The 24,023-nt window shown below is 29.3% G+C and overlaps 5 protein-coding genes across 7 annotated transcripts; 3 read left to right on the top strand and 2 right to left on the bottom strand.

Moving 5' to 3' along the window:
* The first annotated feature begins 5 nt into the window (after positions 1–5).
* On the top strand, positions 6–5,408 carry LOC130451644 (cAMP and cAMP-inhibited cGMP 3',5'-cyclic phosphodiesterase 10A-like). The gene is made up of 5 exons (XM_056790798.1): positions 6–306; positions 418–618; positions 679–959; positions 4,107–4,419; positions 4,545–5,408. Exons 1-5 carry the CDS (start codon positions 6–8, stop codon positions 4,697–4,699), a joined length of 1,251 nt encoding a protein of 416 aa, XP_056646776.1. The 3' UTR covers positions 4,700–5,408.
* LOC130450537 (uncharacterized) lies at positions 1,265–2,021 on the bottom strand. Its single transcript, XM_056789005.1, has 2 exons — positions 1,719–2,021; positions 1,265–1,469 (listed from the first exon to the last, which is right to left on the bottom strand). The coding sequence occupies exons 1-2, from the start codon at positions 1,890–1,892 to the stop codon at positions 1,284–1,286; spliced, it is 360 nt and encodes a 119-aa protein (XP_056644983.1). The 5' UTR covers positions 1,893–2,021; the 3' UTR covers positions 1,265–1,283.
* Positions 5,409–5,498: 90 nt separating the features above from the next.
* LOC130450517 (cAMP and cAMP-inhibited cGMP 3',5'-cyclic phosphodiesterase 10A-like) lies at positions 5,499–7,964 on the top strand. Its single transcript, XM_056788967.1, has 6 exons — positions 5,499–5,991; positions 6,079–6,316; positions 6,369–6,524; positions 6,658–6,919; positions 6,976–7,162; positions 7,826–7,964. The coding sequence occupies exons 1-6, from the start codon at positions 5,852–5,854 to the stop codon at positions 7,920–7,922; spliced, it is 1,080 nt and encodes a 359-aa protein (XP_056644945.1). The 5' UTR covers positions 5,499–5,851; the 3' UTR covers positions 7,923–7,964.
* Positions 7,914–9,060, bottom strand: LOC130450530 (sorting nexin-12). The gene is made up of 4 exons (XM_056788994.1): positions 8,935–9,060; positions 8,689–8,878; positions 8,413–8,633; positions 7,914–8,326 (listed from the first exon to the last, which is right to left on the bottom strand). The coding sequence occupies exons 2-4, from the start codon at positions 8,863–8,865 to the stop codon at positions 8,221–8,223; spliced, it is 504 nt and encodes a 167-aa protein (XP_056644972.1). The 5' UTR covers positions 8,866–8,878; positions 8,935–9,060; the 3' UTR covers positions 7,914–8,220.
* A 66-nt stretch (positions 9,061–9,126) lies between these two features.
* Positions 9,127–23,620, top strand: LOC130450466 (uncharacterized). Of its 3 annotated transcripts, none has more exons than XR_008910580.1 (18): positions 9,127–9,639; positions 9,752–9,888; positions 9,949–10,037; positions 12,438–12,762; positions 13,525–13,667; positions 13,717–13,855; positions 13,928–14,041; positions 14,092–14,237; positions 14,291–14,550; positions 15,734–15,881; positions 15,988–16,112; positions 16,228–16,334; positions 16,398–16,624; positions 17,599–17,760; positions 20,147–20,243; positions 20,304–20,480; positions 21,876–22,325; positions 22,398–23,614. XR_008910580.1 is itself a non-coding variant. In XM_056788855.1 (18 exons), the coding sequence occupies exons 1-18, from the start codon at positions 9,524–9,526 to the stop codon at positions 22,410–22,412; spliced, it is 2,643 nt and encodes an 880-aa protein (XP_056644833.1). In that variant the 5' UTR covers positions 9,214–9,523; the 3' UTR covers positions 22,413–23,620. The 3 variants fall into 3 exon arrangements, 2 of the variants coding, with proteins under 2 accessions (XP_056644833.1, XP_056644842.1); XM_056788855.1 differs by having other exon boundaries at positions 9,214–9,639; positions 22,210–22,325; positions 22,398–23,620; XM_056788864.1 differs by lacking the exon at positions 21,876–22,325 and having other exon boundaries at positions 9,218–9,639; positions 22,398–23,620.
* The last annotated feature ends 403 nt before the right edge of the window (positions 23,621–24,023 follow it).

The raw sequence follows: 24,023 nt of genomic DNA, 5'->3' as shown, positions 1-24,023 counted from the left end.
CGACGATGCAATCGGAACGTAGACGAAGAACCAAAGTTCTTAGCGGCAATCAAATTTATAATTCGATGGTAATCGATACAACAGATAAAGCAACAAGAAGAGTAATAGCTCCCTACGTGAAAATCATTCGGAAAACGGAAAAGACGCCGGAAAAAGAACAAGAACACGAAAAATTCAATTTCTACATTCAAAATAAACCGAGCGTATTACTACACGACTTAACCTCGTTTTTATCCGACAGCGTAGATTTGGTTTTATTATTACACGAAACTGCCGATATTTTAAAGACCACCACAAGAGCGGCAGGTAAATAAATCGATTTTATTATCGATTTATTATATATCTCAAATTTATATTTACACTGTTGTCAAATGTCTGTATCATTATAATGGGAACATAACGAAACAAATATTTAAGGTGTAACTGTGTACATGGTAGACTCGGCTTCGGAAGAAATTTACCAAAGCCAGAGGAATTTCCAAGGGGAAAGACATAAGGTAAATTGGAAAATACAAAAGGGTAGTATCGTAGCGGCTTTCGTGGCGTATAAAAGAGAATATTTAATGGTTGATGATATCTTAGGTGATGATAGATTCCCCGCCGGAGTGGGATATCAAGGTATTACCTATAGTACAGTCAAATTTCGTTTACTTGACTATACTACTACTCATTTTATAGGCGACTTCGTGAAATCGGTTCTTTGCGTCCCTATAGTGACACCAGATGGCGACTGCTCCGCCGTAATCGAATTATACAGAGAAATCACTCAATTGCCGTTCAATAAAGACGATCTGAAAATTTCTATCGTAGTTACCGGTTGGGTGGGGGCGGCTATTCACCAAAATCATCTTAGATTGACGTTACAAAGGCAACAGGAGCTCAACGATTATCTGCTGGATTTAACTAAGTGTTATTTTGCCGAAACCGTAGCCATTGAAAAGATGATAACTGAAATTGTGGTAAGTAAACTTGGCAAACGTGTAAGTTAGGCAAACAAACATACAGTTTTGTTAATTTGAATTTATATTTTTTTTAAATCAAACATTTGTATTCTAAATCTTGATTACGAAATAAAATTATCGATCCATCCTGTATATAATCACAAGCTAGGCATATTTTCGCGAGTGTACATCTCTATCACAAATCACTTGTTTGCGATATCTACACTAGACAACCAAACTTACAACGTTGCCTATTTTTGTTAAAAAGGTGATATTTGAAGATATAAATATTAAATTAAGGATTTTTATTAAAAACAAAATCATTAAAACATCAATTTTTTATTAAAAATATTTCGCGTATACATTTATATTATATTCTAAACCATGATTTTTTGTGGAATGAAATTCAAATTTGACGAAATTGTGATTAAAGCCACCATCTTTGATTTCAACAGTCGATCCTTTTTCAGCTTCCTTTTGACTCAGTACTTGAATGCAGTAGATTTTTTTGTCTCCAAAATATTCAACCTTACAAAGCATAAACATAAAAATAAATAAAATCCAAACAGTTCTAGTGAAAATGGAAGATCCGACAACGTTGTAAATATAATCATCAGATCCGCCATTTTCATAAAAATCGTTTCCGGAATAAACCGAGTCGTTCGTACTCGATATATAGATACAAACAAAAATTTAAAACACAAAATTCTCAATTTATATACGAAATTAATACAAATACATGTCGTTTAAGGAATTAAATTATTTAAATATACTTACAGTAGCCGATCTCGCTGCTATGAATAATCTACTTTTGTGAACGTGTTTTTGAAAAACCAAATCTGCTCCTACTGCATTTAAACAATTTCCATCTCTGATTTCGAATTGTGCATACGCATCAGTTAATTGAAAAACAACAAAAATACAAAAAAACGTGATTAAAACTTGCTTCATGATGATTTTTTCGTTCTCTACTGAATATAATATATTCAACGTTCAATATATACTAGACGATAAAAATTGACTTGAATGGTGTTGACTTTTTAAAAGATTTCGTATAATCAGTGGCGTAGCATCTTTAAGTTTAACTACATTTCAAATTTCGAAAAATAATATCTAATTGAATCTCTCAATATATATATATATATATATATATATATATATATATATATATATATATACAATTCCATACATTATAATTATAAATCCATTTTTGTTGGTGAAGTTTTCTACTGATCGGTGAAGTATTGGCCTGATTTACATTTTAAAGTTGAGATGGCGTTTATAGTTAAACTGAATACTATAATAGCTATTAATTGACGTAACTCACAAGTTAAAGTAAAGATGGCGTAGCTAATAATATATTTTAACGTAATGGGCTATTATCTATGTGTAAATGATATGGTAAAAACAATTCAAAAAAACAAAAAGCACGATCTTATCCGAGTTATTTATATTATCATAACATTTTCATATGTTATTTTTTGTTAAATGAAACTCATTACTGTTTTCTTTTTTTAAATACATTATATAGAAATTGTTACGCCAATGTTTATTATTTATTTCAATAATCATAACTATTGAATTATTATTTTATTTACAGTTCGAAAAAGACATTAATTTTGATATTGGGTAAATAGTTTTATCGTTTTCTATGAAATATATGTATTTGTATTAGTAATATTGATGTATCTCCTTTACATATATCTTCATTATTCGTCAACAAATCAAATTTCCAAAGAAGTCATATTAAGAATTCAAAATTTTAAAGGATAAATATAAATATTTTATTACCGAACAGAATATACTCATAAAATTAAAAAATATACACTAAATGTTACCAGATTCGCCATTTTTTTTTCATTGACACACAGAATACGTGGAATATTTATTTATATTCTTCTACACGCAACGTTGCAAGACTGTAAATTTTTTCTTCATATATCTTTAGCTTGGTTTTTATGTGTTTTATACTGCCGTAAAGGAGATTTTGTGAACATAATTACGTAAAAAAGGAAAATTCATTCGCTGATATACCGGGTGGACAGCTAATAACTTATGTTGAGAATATCTTTGGAACGGTTTCAGGGAAAAAAATAAACAATAGTAGCTCCAAGAAACACGTGGAAATTATATTCAGAACATTAGGTCCACCTCTAGAGGGCGTAGTTGAAAATATAAAATTAATCCCTTCAGAAAATAGATGGGGGAGAGTGGGAACTTTGTTATAAAAAAAATGTCTGTTTGGTTTTTATGTGTTTTATATTGCCGTAAAGGAGATTTTGTGAACATAATTACGTAAAAAAGGAAAATTAATTCGCTGATATACCAGGTGGACAAATAATAACTTTTGTTGTGAATATCTCTGGAACGGTTTCAGGGAAAAAATTATAACAATAGCACGTGGAAATTATATCCAGAATTTTAAATCCACCACTAGAGGGCTTGGAAATATAAAATTAATCCCTTCAGAAAATAGATGGGGGAGAGTGGGAACTTTGTTATAAAAAAAATGTCTGTTTGGTTTTTATGTGTTTTATATTGCCGTAAAGGAGATTTTGTGAACATAATTACGTAAAAAAGGAAAATTAATTCGCTGATATACCAGGTGGACAAATAATAACTTTTGTTGTGAATATCTCTGGAACGGTTTCAGGGAAAAAATTATAACAATGTAAGTCCGGTTCTGCTTAGTATTTAATAGGGTGAGTTTCAAAAAGTTTTGCGTTTTTAATTTCATATTCAAATAAGACCTCTAATGGTGGACCTAAAATTATAAAAACAATTTCCACGTGTTTCTCAGAGCTACTATTATACATAATTATTTTTCCTTGTAGCAGCGCAACGTTGCTAGACCGTACATTTAGTTTAGTTTCTATTTTTGACGAATAGCACATTTTGTAATCTTAATTAATAAAAAAACCAGAATCAATTGCTGAAATCTAGATATAATTGAGACAAAAATAATGAATTCCTTAATAACTTTATCATTAACGCACAGAATATCAGAATATATATCTCTACGTATCACGTTGCCAGACCATTATATTTTTCTTTATATATATTTCGCTGATTTGAATTTATCGTAAAATTATAAAGTTTAACGATAATTTTGTTGAAATGTAAACTTTTTTGGAACTAATTCTATTTTTTGTAATTGTTTTCAAGAAATTTGCAAAAGCTACTTTAGGCGCCGAACGTGGTACGTTTTTCATCATAGACGAAGAAACCGAAGATCTTGTGGCGGAAGTTTTCGAAGAAGGTGTAGATATCGGTGAAGTTACCATGCACAAAAAAAACGTCAAAGTACGTTTAGCCAAAGATAGGAGTATAGCGGGATTAGTTGCTCGTACCGGAGCGACTGTTAACATCAGAGACGCCTACAACGATCCGAGATTCTTTACCGACGTCGAAGAAAAAACCGGGTTCATAACCAGATCGATATTGTGCATGCCGATCGTCAGCGTCGATAATATTTTAGGTAAATTTCTTAATATTACCAATAGATGTCATGTTTTATCACTTAAACGTATTCTAGAATGCTCTGATGGACATTTTACAGTATTGCCAACTGTTGTATTCAAGTAAATAATGTTCGTTTTACAGGAGTGGTACAAGTGGTTAATAAAATAAACGGTGTTTGTTTTACCCCATCCGATGAAAATTTATTTAAAACTTTTTCGGTGTATTGCGCTTTGGCATTACATTATACCAGGCTTCATCAAAAAATGTTTAAAACGGTACGTTCATTTTCCTTATAAAGATCTTATGTTTTATATGTAAGTCTTAATCGATTTTTGCCAATACACCGTGTTGCCAAACCGTGATAATAATATGGGAATACTATATTTGAATTAAAATAATCATTAGTTTTCTACCAATTTGTGTTTAATACGAAGGTTTTTATAAATTCGATAATAAAAACTCAAATGGAAAAAAAAATTTACCCAAAAATATGAACAAATAAACAATACGGCAACGCGGCAAATCATTTACAACTAAAACTAGTGTCAGTTTAAATATATATAATTAAATGGGAAATTAATTTTTACATGTTATCTATGTTGAAAAGTGACATCTGGATAAGATTCGTATTTCGTCGTTATGTTACAAGTGTCAATTCGACTTAAATAATTTTGAGGGGTTTTCTTGTGCCTTTTCCTGTATTTTTTGCACATAAAAAGACTATTAAGCCCATATTAAAGCTTGACGATTTTTCTGAATCTTATCAGTTTATTTTGAATAATTTTATCAATTAAACATTTTTTTGTTGATGATCGTATAAAAAATTGATTCATTTTACTGTAATTACAATTATGTTTATAACAAAGTTGATGATAAATTTCAGAAATTAACAAAAACTTGTTTGAAAATATGAATGAGTCTAATATTAAATGAATTTTTATATACTTTTTTCCCTCGTATACATTTTTACTGTAGTTTTCTAAACTTCTTTATCAATAAACAATCGAAAATATTTGTATCCATATTATAACATATTCCCTAACAAAAGAAAACAATTTGTGGCAGTTAAAAACAACCAAATCTTACCTTTTTGTAATCTTGAAATCATAATTTGTTAATAAAAACACATTTTTTTATCGAAAACTACTTAAAAATACATATTTTTGTCAAAACCACAAAATATAAACACAACTCAATCTTTCACTGACAATTTTAAATGATTTGACAGCTGATTTCAATAATGAACGATCTGATTTTTTAGATCTCAAGATTAATTCTTAAGTCCGCGCTCGCGTTCCAATGTCTATCTAACATGAATTCATTATGTAATACCAACGGGAGCGTCAGTTTATAAATCTACCTTTATACTCAGAACATAAAGTTATAATACATTATGTTCTAAGATCTTAGAACTTCATTTTATGTAACGCTATGATTTTCTTTTATCTATGTACATAATTTTTCATTTACAGGATAAAATCAACTTATCAAATTTGAAATTATTAAAAACTCAATTGAAGCCCTGCGTTCACGATATGGATTCTTTCCTCCAGAAAACTACAGTCGAGGTTCCATACAATTTCGCCGAGTATATATATTTTTTCACAATAAATTACGGATATTTCATAAAACAAAACTTCGGATCAACTACAGGGTGTTGTTAATATTATTTCAGGTTCCGTTGGTACGTATCTCCCGAAGATATTCCCGATATGCCGCAATTGGTGCTTTACATGATCACCGAAGTGGTAGGTAGAGATGAAATACACCAAAAGAACATGATAGAATTTATTTTGTCGGTAAAAAAATGTTATAGACACAATCCATATCACAATTTCGAGCACGCTTTTAACGTAACTCATTGTATATTTATCATCATATCAAGGAATTTAGAAATTTTTAAACCAATAGAGGTAAATATACCCAGTATATATATGCGGATGAGATAAAAATTATTTATTTTAGGTTAAATCTCTTTTGATAGCTGCGCTTTGTCACGATTTAGACCACGGCGGTTTTACTAATAATTTTCTTCAATTAACTGATGATACGCTGTCGCAATTATATGATGAATCTATTTTAGAACATTACCATTATCGAGTAGCAATGACGATATTGAAGGTAAAGAAAACAACAAATAAATTAATAGTTTATTATATTACACATATACATACCTGCCGTATCACCCTGTATATATCGATTTTTTAGCTACACATTTTATAGTTAATTTTTAGATAAATATTGAAACTTTAAGGGTTTGCGGATCTACAATAATATCTCCAAAGCAGATTTCAATTGCATATCGAAAGAACTTAAGGAAGCTATTTTAGCCACAGATTTAGCCAGTTATTTTAAATTCCGCGTCAAACTGCTGCAATTAGTCAACGATAACGTGTTTGATTTTTCAAATTCTCGACATCGAACTTTGATGAAGGCCATTATGATGACCAGTTCGGATTTGTCAGGCAATTGCAAACCGTTCTTAGTATCCAAGACTATTTGCGACAATATTTATAGTGAGCATCTTTAATTCTTTTTGGTATTATTAATAATCGATTATTTTATGTTTTAGAGGAGTTTTATAATCAAGGAGACTTGGAGAAAAAGATGGGATTGACACCGTTGTCTTTAATGGACAGGGAGAAATCTCAAATGGTTCCAGAAGATCAAGTGCAGTTTCTAACAGTTATTGTTTTGCCTTGTATGGATCTTTTGCAGAGAATATTTCCAAATACTAGGGAACTTCATATGGAAGCTAGGTAAGAATTAGATTTTATAGTTTTTCATGGTTAATCTGTATAAGGGTATGTTACCACTCAATAACAGGTTGTAATTTACTTATCAATTGAAGTTTTATTAATTTCACTGTAGTAGTTAGGCAAAATGATCAATTACTAAAAAAAATGACTATTTTTGTAAATTGTACCCCCAGAACTTAATGAATCTGTTTTGTGGCTGTTTTTACCAATAATGTGGTTTTAGATAATGCTACTATGAATACATGAAGAAAATATTTCATTTTTATCATTTTAAAGATGAAGCAACAACAAATTATCAATTAAATTGTATTAGGGTGTGTTTACCATCAATTTGGGGTTCCTATCAACAATAAAGAAGCTTCTAGATGGTATACACTGCTGAATAATGTTTTATAGACAAATATTTTCCTTATTATGCTGATACTGCCAAAGATAATCATGCTTTATAATCACTTTACTATATCAACCAAAAAAAGATCATTAAGTAAAAAAATGTAATATTTTCAATGTGGACTCAAAGAATAAGACATTCTTTTCCGTAGCTACTATATATATATATATATATATATATATATATATATATATATATATATATATATATATATATATATATATATATATATATATATATATTAGAATATGAAGAAATTTTCCAATTTTCAGTATTTTAAAGAAAACGTGGCAGGAAATTATCGCTTTGAAAGGACAGAAAAGTTGGAGACAAGACGATTCCGTAGTAGATCAAACTGAATGCATGTAAACAATTTTATTTTGAGTAAATACAACTGAGAAGAGATTAACTATACATATAATAATATTTATATTCTATATTTTATACAAAAAAAAAATTAAAGCGTGGAATAAACCATTCCGACGGTTTTTTTTTAAATTTCCTTATATACCCAAAAGAGGTCAGTTCATAATCATCTAGATTCAAATTTCTAGCTTAGAAAAATATACAAATATATTCAAATAAAGTAATATCTAAGAGAAATAACGCGCACGCTGTAAATATTAATGTAAAATAGACAAAAGGATGGAATTTAAAGCTAATTATTTTACGTATTGCGAATTTTTCCTGGTACATAAGTTCTATCGATTTGGGGCTCCTGCAGGAACATGTGGAGACACCTTTCGTTTTGCGCCAAAGGATGCCCGGCGATTCTGTAACAAATTACCCTCGCCAATAGGATTTAACTGAACTGACTGCATATTTACATATGTATTAATGAAATAAATGAAATACTCACTTATTGATGAATACTTCTAAACCTTTTCGCCTGTCTTCTATGAAATCCTCCTCGAAAATCCCATCGTCTCCTCTAAATGGTAATTGTCGTTTCCACGCTTTACCAGGCAATGGTGGTACCACTATTTTGCTATCCCTTTCCAATTCGTTTCTCAACCATTCGAAATCGCTGTACCGTCTTCTAACACTGGACTCTTTTACTTTAAACACCGGTAGATTTGTCTATAAATGAATATTTTTTCTATATAGTTGTTATCAGCAGGGGGTGTATACTTACTCTCATTTTGACTTCGTAATCTGTGAATCTTTTTTTTCCTACCCCGATTGTAGTGACTGGATTAACGACATCGATTTCTAGAAAATTAGCTGGTGCCGCATACGCGTCGTCTAAAGTTTGCTTCTTAACATTTAATCTTCTCGTAGCTTCGACCGTTGCATCTGCTTCCGCCATCATTGTTATTAGATTTCTACAAAAAATAAATATTACCAAAATTATTTATTACATATTGTATAGTTCACTCACTAAAATTCTTTTAAATACGGCAACTTTTTTTCGATTTTTTGTTTATTTTATTAAAATTAATTTTAACAGGATTATTAGTTTACTAAAATTGGCGCTGGGTATGCCACTTGACAGTTGACATTATCAGTTGACTTATGAGGTCTGTTCTTCCATGCGAATAGTATTTTACAATTACACATATATCAGTGAAGTCTTTTTATTCTTACTTTCTAAAAATGGGACAAAAAATATCGTAAAAGCAGTCAAAATTTGCTTACGAATGATTTTGAATACATTATTTTGCAAATCTATCATCAGTTTAACAGGGTTTTTGGCCAGTTACATATTCGTGCTTTGTAACACTCCTCCAATAGGGGAATCCTACATTTATTTTTTCACCATAATCTCTCTCCACATCTCTGTAACCTATCAAAGTATTCAAGTTATACAATTTTAGTTATTCATTTGCTATGTTTTACTTAGATAACCGAAAAGTTGTGCATTCTTATTTATCTCGCCAGTTTTTATAAATTAAAATATGCCGGTTATTATTTAAATACATCGGTAATGCAGTTTAAAATAACTCGAAGAAAAAAAAAACAAAATTACAATGCTTATAATAATATTATTTATTCATTTTTTCACTTTAATGAAGTGTGAATTTGTTATTGAAACTATCGAACAGACATGTGATTTACAATTGCTGAAAAATCTTACAGTTTACAGGTAAATATCGTTAAGTTTATTATTTTCACTCAATTATTAATTAAAATGAAAACGATTCATACTTTTTAAAGTTTATTTAATTCAGTTTCCAACGATTTTATGTTTATTTCAGTAAAGACTGGGAAGTAACCTATAAACAAGCGATAATTAAATTTAACTTGTGTGGGTATTTGAACGACAAAGATCACCATAAATACGTGGCTTATATAAAGAAAAACAATAATTTCATTCGTTTTGCTAATTTCTCAGGTGAAAAATAAACTTTCATTATAAAATTGACATTAACCTAATCTTGTGTATTTTTTTAAGGTTCACTTGATAATAAACTAAATTTTCACCCAGTAGATAATACAACTTGTAAGTTATCGGTAAATTTCGACTGCCTAATGTTCTCAAAGGTAGGAAATATTTCCTTTTCTTTAATTTAGGATTTAATCTACTAAAAGGTCATTTTATTTTATCTGATAGTGGCATTCAATGATACAAAGTTGTGAAAGATTTGTTGGATTGCAATTTTTTATGGTCAACAAAATTCTGTTCATTATCTATGGTATTCATATATTATTTGCAACCTTGCTAAAATCTTTTTATTATTATTTATATTATATTTCACATTTTGTGAATCTTTCATTTCAAAAAATGGTGTTAAAAAATCATTATAAAAAATTTTATGATGAGTAACTTCAATAATCAACATCTATATATACAGGGTGTAACATAAGTTATAGTCATCATAAAACTAACACTTGATTAACCATTATGTGAGCAACCAACTTCACCCACGCTTGAAACAGACCGCGCAACTGCCAGCGTGGCGTCTGCGGAGGAGGAAGAGGGCGACTCTAAAATATATTGCGAAAGACTAAACTCTTTGGAGTAAAGAGCTGCCCGCAGTTCGTCAAGTTGCATCTCACAATGTTCTTCGGCAAAGAAGTGGCCCGGCTAAATCTGCGGAAACTCTTTCGGTATGCGATACTTACAAAAAAATTGTGATGGTCGAAATGATTGATTAAATAGTAAGATACACTAATCAAAAAGCGAAGAAGTTGTATGATACTTACAACTCGACAAACCCGGGTAACGATAGGTCGTGGCGTCCAGTAACTTCATCTGAAATGTACACATTTATCGGTATTTTGATTTGTTCGGGAGCAAACAACTCAAATACAGACCACACAAACAAAATGTGGAAAACCATTTCCTATCCCCTTTATCGCGCATTGCGCGAAAAAAAATAGTTTGTCTTTATTGTAAACAATAAATATAAAATATAAATGTATTATTTTCAACTCATAAACTTATAATAAATCATTTATTTTATACTTAACAAGTATTGTAATAATTTATTTATGAATCAATCTTGTTTGCTTGTCCTATTCATAACAATAAAACTCATTTCCACAGAAAAATCTCACCTTCCGTATAGTGGGTACCCGGTTGCCCCCTGGGCCTACTTTTTTTCAACAGCCGAATTTTTTATATATGTAACATAGTAAACTGATTCTAAAATAGCTAAATCACTTGGATCCGGGAGCTCGTATTTTTTTCTAAGGAATCAACAAAATAGTAAGGCGGTGGGTACCCCGGTACCTGGTTGCTCACGTAAGGGTTAACATATAATTCAAAAAATTTTTCACAAATGCTTAATTTAACACTATAAATGTTTATTTTTTCATGCCTTGGTACATTGTGAGACATAAGTAATGAGCCAAAGGGATGTACATCTTTATTTTCTAGCTGGATCATCATTATGAAGTAATTAGACAAAACTTTGGGACTTTTAGGGACTATACAGTGTTAACATCCATCCCTTGTTTACTTTTACACTAAAATTGTCTATTTTCCATTTTCTTTTTACAGTATTAGTCATAAGTAGTGAACTTAAGGGAAGAGCAGTTTATTTTTTTAATCTGTATCATTGTTTGTCAAAAATTTGAGGTATTTAGAAGCTTAACAAGATTAATATTCTTTCAATGTATACTTTCGCACTAATATTGCCGATTTTTCATTTTCTGTATACAGTATAACTCGTAAGTAGGTGGCCAAAGGGGTGTACACCTTTATTTTGTATCTGGACCATCATTATGAAGTAATTAGACAAAAATTTGGGGCTTTTAGGGACATTACGGTGTTAACATCCATCCCTTGTTTACTTTTATACTAAAATTGTCTATTTTTCTTTTTTGCTATTCAGTATTACTCATAAGTAGTGAGCTTAAAGGAAGTACAGTTTATTTTTCAAGTATGGATCATTGTTTGTTAAAAATTTGAGGCTTTTAGAAACTTAACAATATTAATATATTTCTCTTGATTATTTCTGCACTAAAATCCGTAAATTTTAATATTCTGTATATAGTATGACTCGTAAGTAAGTGGCCAAAGGGGTGTACACCTTTATGTTGTATCTGGTTCGTCATTATGAAGCAATTAGACAAAAATTTGAGGCTTTTAGGGACTTTACAGTGTTAACATCTGTTCTTTCTTTACTTTTACACTAAAATGGTTATTTTTTCTATACAGTGTGACTCATTAGTAGTGAGTATATAGTTTAAAGTGTCTGAAATATCATTTGTATTATCATGTATAATAAATTAAAATCATATATTTGCTATCCTTATGTAAATAAAAAATAATCTCAAGTTTTGATGGATTTGTTAAATATTATATTGCATAATATAGATTACCTCTTATCTACCTCATACAGGATTATTGCAATTTGTGGGTTTCACTTAAATACTTATCAGTACAATTTATTATACAGTATGTTTCTCTTTTGACTGTGAAAATAATTTTTGTAGGAACCCAAGTTACAAGTGAATGATGAATGCAATTATCAATTATCAATTTCGTCTCTATCAGAAAATTGCGTTCGTCCATATGGGATGAGATATCAGAATGATTTATTGGATTTTCGTCCGTTACGACGTTTGTATGATATAAAATTTGATGGAAAAAATAAATTCGAATCTTGTATTTCATTTTGTAATGAAATCGAAGACTGTAAAATAGATAATAATAATTGTTATGTCAACGGAACTAAAAGTGAAAAAATTGTTACAGTAGAATTCGATAGAATAGTATATAACAACAAATTCGAACTGCACGCACATTATTTTCAACACAGTAAGTACAGGTTAGGTTAGTGAATGTTTCCTGCCGAAATTCTAAATAGTTTAAAATTTCGCGGAATAATACATTTCATTAATGATGATGTCATAACATTGAATTTAATTTGCCACAGTCTCAAAATATATGTTAGCTAAACGTTGACTATTTTTAATTAATATTAATGTGGTTAGTGCTATTCCAGATTTTTCCGTTTATTTGTTTTTATGTTTATACTTATAATTATTTTTCTTAATATGTATTTGGTCATGACACATTAAAAAAAAATTTCAAAGCTTATTTATATAACAATAGAATTTTTTATAGGACTAAATGTCTTTTGTTCTAAAGTTTTTTTAAATTGATGCGAGAGTGCCTTTTGCGTATTGAATACGGTATAATATTTTAATTTTTCACCCATAATACGGTTAAAAATGTTCAGCAAAGATCACGAACTTTTGTTTTGGACTAAAAACTTCATTTTTCCAATAATATGGAAAATACTACATTTCTCCTTTTTTGGAATCAATACGGCAACGTCGCTTACATATCGTTGTCAACTAAATTATGACCGTTGTTATTTAAGATTGACAGCCGTTGGTCAGCCATTTTGAATTCGTATTGTTTTGATTTGAGCAAATTATGAGTAATAAACAATTAATGTGGTTAAACAATATTATTTATTAAAAAAAATAGTGCTCAGTTGTTTTTCGCGAAATTACTTGATAAAAATTTGGTGGAAAAGCCCGAAAAAGCGATTTACGCGTTTATTTATTACAGACAAAAAGAAAAAAATAGAAGTACACATTACTTGTAAATGGTTTAAAAACTCAACCGAATTAAAAGTATTATCAGCAGGAAAAAATACCAGACTCGAACTTGAATCTTCATTAGGTTGTATTAAACAACCCCAAGTATGTCAAGTAAGTCAGGTTTTTATTTTGAATTTTGTTGTTTTATAAAAATTTACAGTTTACAGACAAGCAATTCTTCTATAATCTATCAGATCTTTATGAGAAAAAAGGTTATTGGGAAGTTGAATTTAATATTACAAGAAAAATATATTTAAACATTTGTGGACCATTACATTTCGGACAAGATCATTGTTCTAGTAAGTGTGTCATAAAAAATGTATTATTTAAATTAATTTCGAAATATATAATGTTTTGTCTCGTATTTTAAGAATCCCATTCGCAAATATGTGAAAATGTTAATGGAACATATATAAGTAAAGGAAGAATAAGTTCGCCATTAACACCTGTGGTATTAGAGGATACCATCGTTGATACCTATACAAGTAAGTGTTAATTTCATCTAATTTACGATATTTTTGATAATTATTTACAGCCGGTGATGAATGTAACAAAACTCAAATGTATACAACAAAACTTATATTGAAATGTTCGTCTGTTGATGGGAAACCAACATTTATTAAAGAAAACGGTTGCGAGATAATTATAGGGTGGAATACCACTAAAGCTTGTCCGAAATATGTGAGTTTTTCAATTAACAACGTGGGAAATGGATTCAGTGTCTTTTTTTCCAGGATTTGAAGGCTTGTCCGGATAAACTACCCAGTTCGAACCAGTACGATTGCGTTTATAAAGATATACATAAGGAATTCTACTTGTTTTATAATTTGTCGAGATTGTACAATCCGAGAGGATATCAAATTCGAGATCCTGATGACAATAATTATTTGTATTGGTTGAATGTATGTGGACCTATTAATCTTAGCGAAGCGCCCTGTAAAAAAAATGTTATGATCGCTAAGGTGAATTTGAAAGAGGTGAACGTCAGAAAGAAGTAAGTCAATTTTATTTTTGGATTAAAATATTTTGAAGTATTGGGACTGTATATTATGTTTAGAGTCTAAAAACGCTATTTTATGAGAGTTTCTGATATAAAAATGAACCTGTGACTTTAAGAATACTATAATATGAAGTATTGAGACTGTAAGTTCTGATTTCTGATCTGTGAATGATCAATTGAATAAAAAATACTACATTTTGAAGGATTGGGTACTTTAAACTATGCTTTGACTTTAAAATTCAATTTTATGGGAATATATATTTTAAAAATGTTACTTTGACTTTAGAGATACCATATTTTGGAAATTTATAACATACAAATGATTAATTGAGATTAAAAATACTATATTCACAAGGTATATAATCTACAATTGGTTCTTTGGCATGAAAAATACTGTATTTTGTGGGGATGTAAAAAAATTTTTAACTTGGAAAATACAATATTTTGAAGTAGTAGTATAGTAAATTATGAGAGTTGATTACAAATCATTCCCATAAATCTATAAATGATCCTTTGACCCTAAAAATACTAATTCTGAAGAAGGTATGTAATGAATAAATAAAAATCATATTTAGGGAATGTAGTATATAAACTATGATTTGCCTCGAAAAATACAGTTTTGATAGTATATAACCGGAAAATGACTCTGATTTAAAAAATACTACATTATTGGGATACATAACCTAAAAATGATTCTTTGAATTTAAAATTGCCATATTGTGAAAGTATATAGCCTAAAAATGATTGTTTGGCTTTAAAAATATCATATTATGAAATTACATAACTTGATATTGATTCTTTAATTCTAAAAATACTGTATTTTGAAGGGGCGTAATCTCAAAAGACCTTTGACTTCAAAAAGAGTATTTTCTTTTAAATTGTAGAATGGTTCAATTTAAAAAAAAAAACTATATTTTGAAAGTTTACAATCGGAGAGTTTCGACATGAGTGAAAATACTATATTTTAAAGGTGTGTAACCTAGGAATGACTCTTTGATTTTAAAATTATCATATAATGAAATTACATAACCTAAAAATGATTATTTGACTTTAAAAATAGTATATATAATATACAAATAATCCTAAAAATCATATTTTGGAAATATAGATCATAGAAATTACGATTTGATTGTGAAAATACCATTTTGAATTTGTGTAACGTAGGTTATTTATACAGGGTGATATCGTACGGAGAACAAACTAATATATCGACAAGAAACGGCTCTCTAATAATAGATACAGCTGGAGGCGATTTTTATAATCAAAAAGATTTATTAACTTACTATAGAGCAAACATACAATTCGAATGTTCTAGAAACATAGAGGTAAGAAGCACTCTGTATACAATTAAGGTTGATTTCCTATTAAATTTGATCAAAAGCTTTTTCCAAATCCACATTTTTGTCTTAGTTTCACTTTTTTTTTATTTAGAGCGAGATTTTTTTACTATCGAAAAGTGAAAGTTCCTTGGAATTTTTATGGAAAACTAAATACGCTTGTCCTGTGACAGTGGAAACTATCCGAAGTTGTATATTCGATATTGATCCTTATACTAAGTAAGTATGATGATTTCGATGATGCATCGTGTTGAAAGTCTTCTCGAAATCAATAAATAACATGTACTAGTGTATTTTTTTATATATAAAAGCGATATTATTGTTATTATTGTAGGTTGGATTTTACAAACATAACCAAAGATTCTTTATTGATACAAAATGATGACAGACAGTACTTGTTCGATTTGTGTGGACGTCGTAGAGAATCCTGCGATCCTAGTAGTCAGTATACGAAATATAATGTTGACTGACTCTTGTCAAAAAATTTTTTTTTCTCTTTTTTAGATTGTACGTATACGAGGGCCTCCAAAAACGTCGTAAAGTATCATAATAAGTATAATATCGAATTTATATTGAACGCGCCTTGTAACATTCCAAAAAAATTCAATAGAACCCTCATAGAATTGGTTTGCGATAATTTACTTGACAACGATCATTATAACGATGAAATGAAAGTTGAAAATTGTACTTTGATGTTACAATTACGTACTAATAAGATTTGTACTAACGAGGTGAGTCAAAAAATTGTGAAAATGAACATTTTCGTCAAAATTAATGTTATTCTATTCGATTCAGCGCACAAAGTCGAATTAATCCGATTTGGGGATAATTTTTTAACAAATTTCCCCTTGTATCGATTGTTTATTACCTAAAATCTGAGTTAACTGTCAGAAAATTCCGAATTAGTGCGAGGAAAACAAACATTTTCGTCAAAATTTGTGTTATTCTATTCTCAATATTTTGTATTGTAATTTTCATTTGTCTATATGTATCAAATGTCAAGCTTCAATGTTGATTTCGCGCGCAAGGTGGAACTAATTCCGATTTGGGGATAGTTTTTAACGAATTTCCCCTTGTATCAATTGTTTTTTACAAAAAAATGAGTTAACTGTCGGAAAATTACAAATTAGTTCGTGGAAAATGAACATTTTTGTCAAAATTTGTGTTATTCTAACCTTATTCTTTTATATTGTCGTTTTCATTTGTCTATATATGTCAAATGTCAAACTTCAATGTTGATTCCGCCCACAACATCGAATTAATTCGATTTGGGGATAGTTTTTAACAAATTTCCCCTCTTATCGATTGTTTTTACTAATAAAGTGAGTTTACTGTCGGAAAATTTCGAATTAGTGCGTGGAAAATGAACATTTTCGTTAAAATTTGTATTATTCTAACCTCAATATTTTGTATTGTAATTTTCATTTGTCTATATGTGTCAAATGTCAAGCATCAATGTTGATTCCGTGCACAACGTCGAATTAATTAGTTTGAGGATCGTTTTTAACGAATTACCCCTTGTACCGATTATTTTTTACTGAAAAAGTTAGTTGACTGTCAAAAAATTCCAAATTAATTAGTGACATATTTGACATTTGACACATAATTGACATGTGTGTCAAATGTCAAACTTTCATGTACCATTATTTTTGACGTGTTACCCCCGTATCGTGTGTTTTATACTTAACAATATTGTATTTTTCAGCCTGTAGTTGTACCTCTCCTAAATTCCGAACCACTTGAAAATAAAAATATTCAGCGCATCAATTACGACGTCATACAGGAACATTCAACGAAAAAAGTTAATTGTACATTGATAGGTCCACACAATAATTATGTGTTTGATATCAACCAACTCACATTGGACGTAAGTAACGTTTATAATTGTGAAATTTCCGTTTTTTTGGAGCTATAACTTCAATAAAGTTGTAGCTAATATTTTTTCATTTTCCCCTCGTATTTTACATTCGATTTTTTTCAACATAACCTAAAATATGAATCACATTTTTTGGAGTATGCCCCATAAATGATGTTTTTTTTAAATTCCAAAGGTACCTCTTATTTTGTGGTACCCAAAACTTTTGTTTTTAATGCTATTTTAGAAAAAAACTCCTAGTTGTGTTATTTTTAATGGTACTCACTTGATAAATGGAGCCCAATTTTGTTGTTTCGGGTACCATTTGATAAATGGTGAACTAATTTTCTGTTTTTATTCTAATTTTAGTTAAAAACTCTCCATTGCGTAATTGTTTATGGTACTCGTTACTTTGTAGTACCGAAAAATTTTAATTTTATCCTCATTTTACAGAACTTTCAATGATTTCAACTTTCACTTAATTAATTGCGACCGATTTCTTTGTTTTCACTGTAATTTCAGAAAAATGTCCCATTTTGTTATTTTTTGAGGTACCATTCGATAAATGGCGTCCCAATTTCCTAATTTTATTCCAATTTTCAAGGAAAACTTCATTATGTCATTTTTAATGATATCTATCGATTTGCAGTACCCAAAATTTTTATACTTTTATACTATTTTTATACTCAGTTTAATTTCAATGGTACCTATTTATTTGTAGTACCCAAAATTTTCAATTTTATCATTAACGTACAAAAATCTTCCCATTTTTGATTTTTTATGGCACCCGTTGATTCTAATCACTCAAAATTTTCATTTTTATCCTCATATTAAAGAAATACCTCCAATTTTTCATTTCCAATGGTACCCAAATTGTTTTGTTTTCAGCCAAATTTTAAAAAACTAATTTTTATTGGTACTGCTGCATTAATAGCGCTCAACTTTTTTCTTTTCAAAGAAAAACTTCCCATTTTATGGTTTACAACGGTACCAATCAATTGTAGTACAAAAAATTTCCATTTTTATACTTATTTTAACAAAAACTTCCCAATTTTTATTTCCAATGGTACCCGTTGATACTTAGGATTCAAAATTGTTTTATCTTTAGCCTAATTTTAAAGAAAAACTAATTGTTCTGGTACTACTGCATTAACGGCACCCAAATTTTTTTTCAAAATAATTTCAAAGAAAAACTTCTGCTTTTATGGGTTACAGTGGTACTAATCAATCGTAGTACAAAAAATTGCCATTTTTATCCTCATATTGAAGAAAAACTTCCGATTTTTTATTTCCAATGGTACCCATTGATACGTAGTACCCAAATTGTTTTATTTTTAGACTCATTTTAAAGAAAAACTAATTTTTATTGGTACTTCTGCATTAATGGCGCTCAACTTTTCTTTGTTTTCAAACTAATTTCAAAGAAAAACTTCCCATTTTATGGTTTATAACGGTACAAATCAATTGTAGTACCCGAAATTTCCATTTTTCCATTCATTTTAAAGAAAAAACTTTTAATTTTTTATTTCCAATAGTACCCTTTGATACGTAGTACCCAATTTGTTTTATTTTTAGCCTCATTTCACTGCAAAGCAAAACTTCCAATATTTCTAATTTTTATTGGTACCGATTAATTGTAGTACCCGAAATTTCCATTTTTATCCTCATTTTAAGGAAAAACTTCCTATTTTTTTTATTTCCAATGGTACCCATATTGTATTTTTAAGCTTATTTAAAGAAAATCCCTAAATTTTTTCACTCTTAATGGTACCTACCGTCTGATTGATAGCGCCTAAATTTTTTGTTTTTACTATAATTTCAGAGTAATTTCTATTTCTCTAATTTTGAATGGTACTGCTGCATTAATGAGGCTCAAATTTTTTGTTTTCATTCTAATTTCAAAGAAAAACTTCCCATTTTATGGTTTACAATGGTATCAATTGGTTGTAGTACCCAAAATATTCATTTTTATCATCATTTTAAACAAAAACTTCCAATTATTCATTTCCAATAGTACCCATTGATACGTAGTACCCAAATTTTTTTATTATTATGTTGCCGTTGGATTAATGGCGCCCAATTTTGTTGTTTTTCACTCTAATAAAAACTCCCCCTATTTGATTTCCAATGCAATCCATTGATACGTAGTACCCAAAATTTCCATTTTCTCCTAATTTCAAAGGAAATCTTCCCATTTTCCATTTCCATTGGTACCCATTAATACATAGTACCAGATCTTCATATTTCGTCACCCTTAATGGTTAAGTTAGGTTAATGGTAGCGTTCGATTATTGACACCCAAAATGTCAAAAAACACAGTATGCATAGCATCCAAAATATTTTTTTTCTTTATTCTAGAAAAAAAAAATATAATAATCAATGTTTGTACATATTCTAGGTAAATGTAACAAAATGTCCCGCAAAGTCATACAATTTCGATAACAAAACCATAACTTTGTTATATAACATACCGAAAAGTTGCCATCATTCCAAAGGTATACCAAAAAGTCCTTTCCAGTTTATTATCGATACGATTTAATTGTTTCCATTTCCAGATAACCTCGAATTAATAGTCGAATTAAATTGCAACGACACCTTCCAACAAAATAAGACGAATCAATTTCGATGTTCCAGAAAAATGACGTTCTTCCTACCGGAAACTTGTAAACTATTAGAAATCGTTAATAACTCGCAAAATGAACGAGGTACCATCAGTGGTGGGCTAATAACAGGTGAATACTCATCACAAATAACAACATCGATCAATAAACCCCCTGTATATTGAGAAAAACATTTTTTCAACCAAATAGGCTTCCGTACCATCCCCAACTTCCTCATCGAAGTAATATTTCCTTTCTAGTAGCCACTGGTGACCAAATCTGGAGGATTTAGGGGATACATACAGAAATTGAATCATTAAAACTCCACCATCAACATTTTATTTGCTTAAAAGGTCATTATGGCAAAAAATATAGATCCCATTAGTACCCTGAAATATATCACCATATCAAATCATTAATTTTTATGTATATTCTTGTTATTTCGACTAATTCTGTTATATACACTTTAAATACCGATATGGCACTACCATCTCGTGATAAATTGGGTACCTACAGTAGTCCAGGTTCCATTGTTTCAAAAAAATCCTTCGAAAGGTCTGTCTTGATAAATCGGTATAGTGGTGCTATTGATGTTATCAGGTGTGGTACCAAGAAGATGAACACCAAGAGGTAGATACATGGGATGAACAGGCAGGATAAACTCCCAAGACACTGTTTTCCATTGATAAGGATATGAAAAATTTAAGGGTCCTTTGGAATTAAAGGGTTTATAGACAGATTGTCATAAGGAACGGAACGTACTATTCGTCTTCATTAATAAATCCTGGTATGGTTTGAAATGAACGTTTTACCCACCAATATTTCGTCAGTTAGAGCGACTCTGTTTATTGGTCACTTTTATCTCCTACTCTGGCTCCTATTGGACATATATGTAACGTAAATGGTGAAAAGTTGTTCAAACTACGATTTTCGACACAGTACGAGATATTCCAGGAGGATTTTTATCCCTTAAAGAGTGCTTTCCATTTTACAAAGCAATTTGGGAATCTTCACGATTTGACGTTAGTCCTAATCGATGTTTTACCACTTTCTTTGTGCTGGGGGGAATAAAGGGGTTCATGTAACTGAGATGCAAATCAAGAAATATTGAACCTCCTTTTGATTCCTTATCCGAGGACGCTAAAAAATCTAATAGAACCAGATTCACCCCCTATTTGACCCCAAATTTGCTCCATCTACGGTTTTCGACATAGTATGAGGTTCTTCTGGGGATATCTGTCATCTAAAGGGTGTTTTTCATTTTTCAAAGCCAATTTGAAAACCCTTCTAGTTGATGTTAGTCCTGATAGATGTTTTTTCATCTACAGGAGGATATCTATCACTTGAAACATTTTTTCCCGTTTGAAATTTTGAAAAAAAATGAATATTACCGAAATAATGACAGAATATATAAAAAAAATTTATCCTAGTGACCATATCAGTCAGGGGACTTATTGATCGAACTAGTAATCTACAAATCGATCGTTTGACATTTTTTTTTTAATTTTTTCCGTTGGTTTTTTTTAGTGTACACTCTACTTTCTATATTCCTCGTATTACTATTAATCGGTATATCCTATAGGATATATAAACGTCAACTGCAGATTAGACCATATCGTAATTTCTATTTCTCTAATTTTGAATGGTACTGCTGCATTAATGAGGCTCAAATTTTTTGTTTTCATTCTAATTTCAAAGAAAAACTTCCCATTTTATGGTTTACAATGGTATCAATTGGTTGTAGTACCCAAAATATTCATTTTTATCATCATATCAGTCAAGGGACTTATTGATCGAACTAGTAATCTACAAATCGATCGTTTGACATTTTTTTTTTAATTTTTTCCGTTGGTTTTTTTAGTGTACACTCTACTTTCTATATTCCTCGTATTACTATTAATCGGTATATCCTATAGGATATATAAACGTCAACTGCAGATTAGACCATATCGAGTCTTATTCGTACCCTACAAAAAGGTATGATTTTTTTTTTTTTAATTATTCTCGCCTTTTAGATGTCACGCCACTGTTCAATTTTATATTTTTTAGGATCTCGACGATTAGAAAATGCGTTCGGTATGATGGTAAATTTGGTTACCGAAACGTTTTTTATGCAGGGAAATTACGATGTATCGGTATAGTAAAATAATCGACACTATATGTTGTTGTTTACATTTACAGGGTGTTCAAATAATCTTAATTTTTTATTGATCGTTTTTTTAACAAATATTGCGGCATCCTGTATAAATCACATAAGGCTCTTGTGTTGAAAACTATTTTTTCACATTAAAATTAGAAATTTGTTTAAAACGTTCATAATTTGTATTTATTTTAGAATCTTCTAATTTATTTGTTGTTAAGTTTTTTTGTTAATTAATTCCAAGAAAAAAGAACACACAAATTATAATTTTCGGTTTTCGATAATTTATTTTACACAAAATTAAATGAATACAATTAATCTCACAAGCGAACTAACTAATATTCATTGAATGAACTATATATTCAAGAGCGATACATATATTCATTCCCAAGCTGTTTACAAATATTTGTATTTATAATAAAATAATTGCTGATGAAGTGTTTATGATATTTAATACAATTGCATTTTATATAAATGTCCATGTAACTCCTCCGTCCCTAAGAATGAAAAATTACGGAGGTATTTTTCATATTTTGTTGTCTTCTTTCTTCTAATTCGATGCTTTCTTTCTTTTCTTCAAATTTCTGTTTTCTTACAAATTTACTTTTATATTTACGAATTAACAATGTTATTAAAATTACACAAATTATTTTTCGTTTATATAACAAAATTATTCACAATATTTGATACTATTACATTTTAATAAAATGACCTACTAGAATTTTCTCTCTATAACTTCAGCAATAATTTTATTATATATATGAAAAATTGTAAACAACTTTTAATGTACTATAGTTAGTTCGCTTAAGATATTAATTGTAATCATTCAATAATATAAAATTAATTGTAATTTTGTATTAAATAAATTTTTAAAAACATATTTTCGGCTAGCGAAAATATAATTCACGTTGTATATTTTTTAGTTACCTTTTTGTATACAATAAATTCCAGCTTATTGTACATTTCGAAAAAAAAAATTACTAAATGCGACGTTGTCAAGTCAGGTAACAACCAATCGTGCTGCATTTTTAAGCGGAATTTTGTTGTACATTTTAGCAGTATTAATTTTTTTATAAAAATCTTGTTTTATTTGTAATTTAAAAACAATTTGAATAAAGAAAAAAATTTAGAATTACTGGTTTTATTTCATATCTTCATTCATTTTTTCCTTGAAAGAAAGGAAAATTAAATAAACTTACCAAATATATTAAAATTGAACAAATACAACGTAACCTAATTAATTATTGCCCGAAACAGAAATTTTTCACATTTTTCTAATTTCATTTATCACTTATAGTTAATTCTTATCCCTTCTGTTGTAAAAATATTTCTTTAAATAAGTAAAAGCAGTCCAGTAATATCCCATAGCTGTACAATCATATAGATGAAGGCTAATTTACATGAAAGAGAACAATAACCTAACTAAATTATTTGCAAAACCTCTATAGGATTTAAACTACCAAATTACTTTATAAAAATGTGAAATAACATTCAATTTCATGAAAATATATCTCAATACAAGTTTTAATCGATAT

Source organism: Diorhabda sublineata, chromosome 1 (genome assembly GCF_026230105.1).
Source record: "Diorhabda sublineata isolate icDioSubl1.1 chromosome 1, icDioSubl1.1, whole genome shotgun sequence".
NCBI classification, from domain to species: Eukaryota; Metazoa; Arthropoda; class Insecta; order Coleoptera; family Chrysomelidae; genus Diorhabda; species Diorhabda sublineata.
Note: the sequence above shows the minus strand (reverse complement) of the source record. Positions and strands in the feature narration are given on the sequence as shown.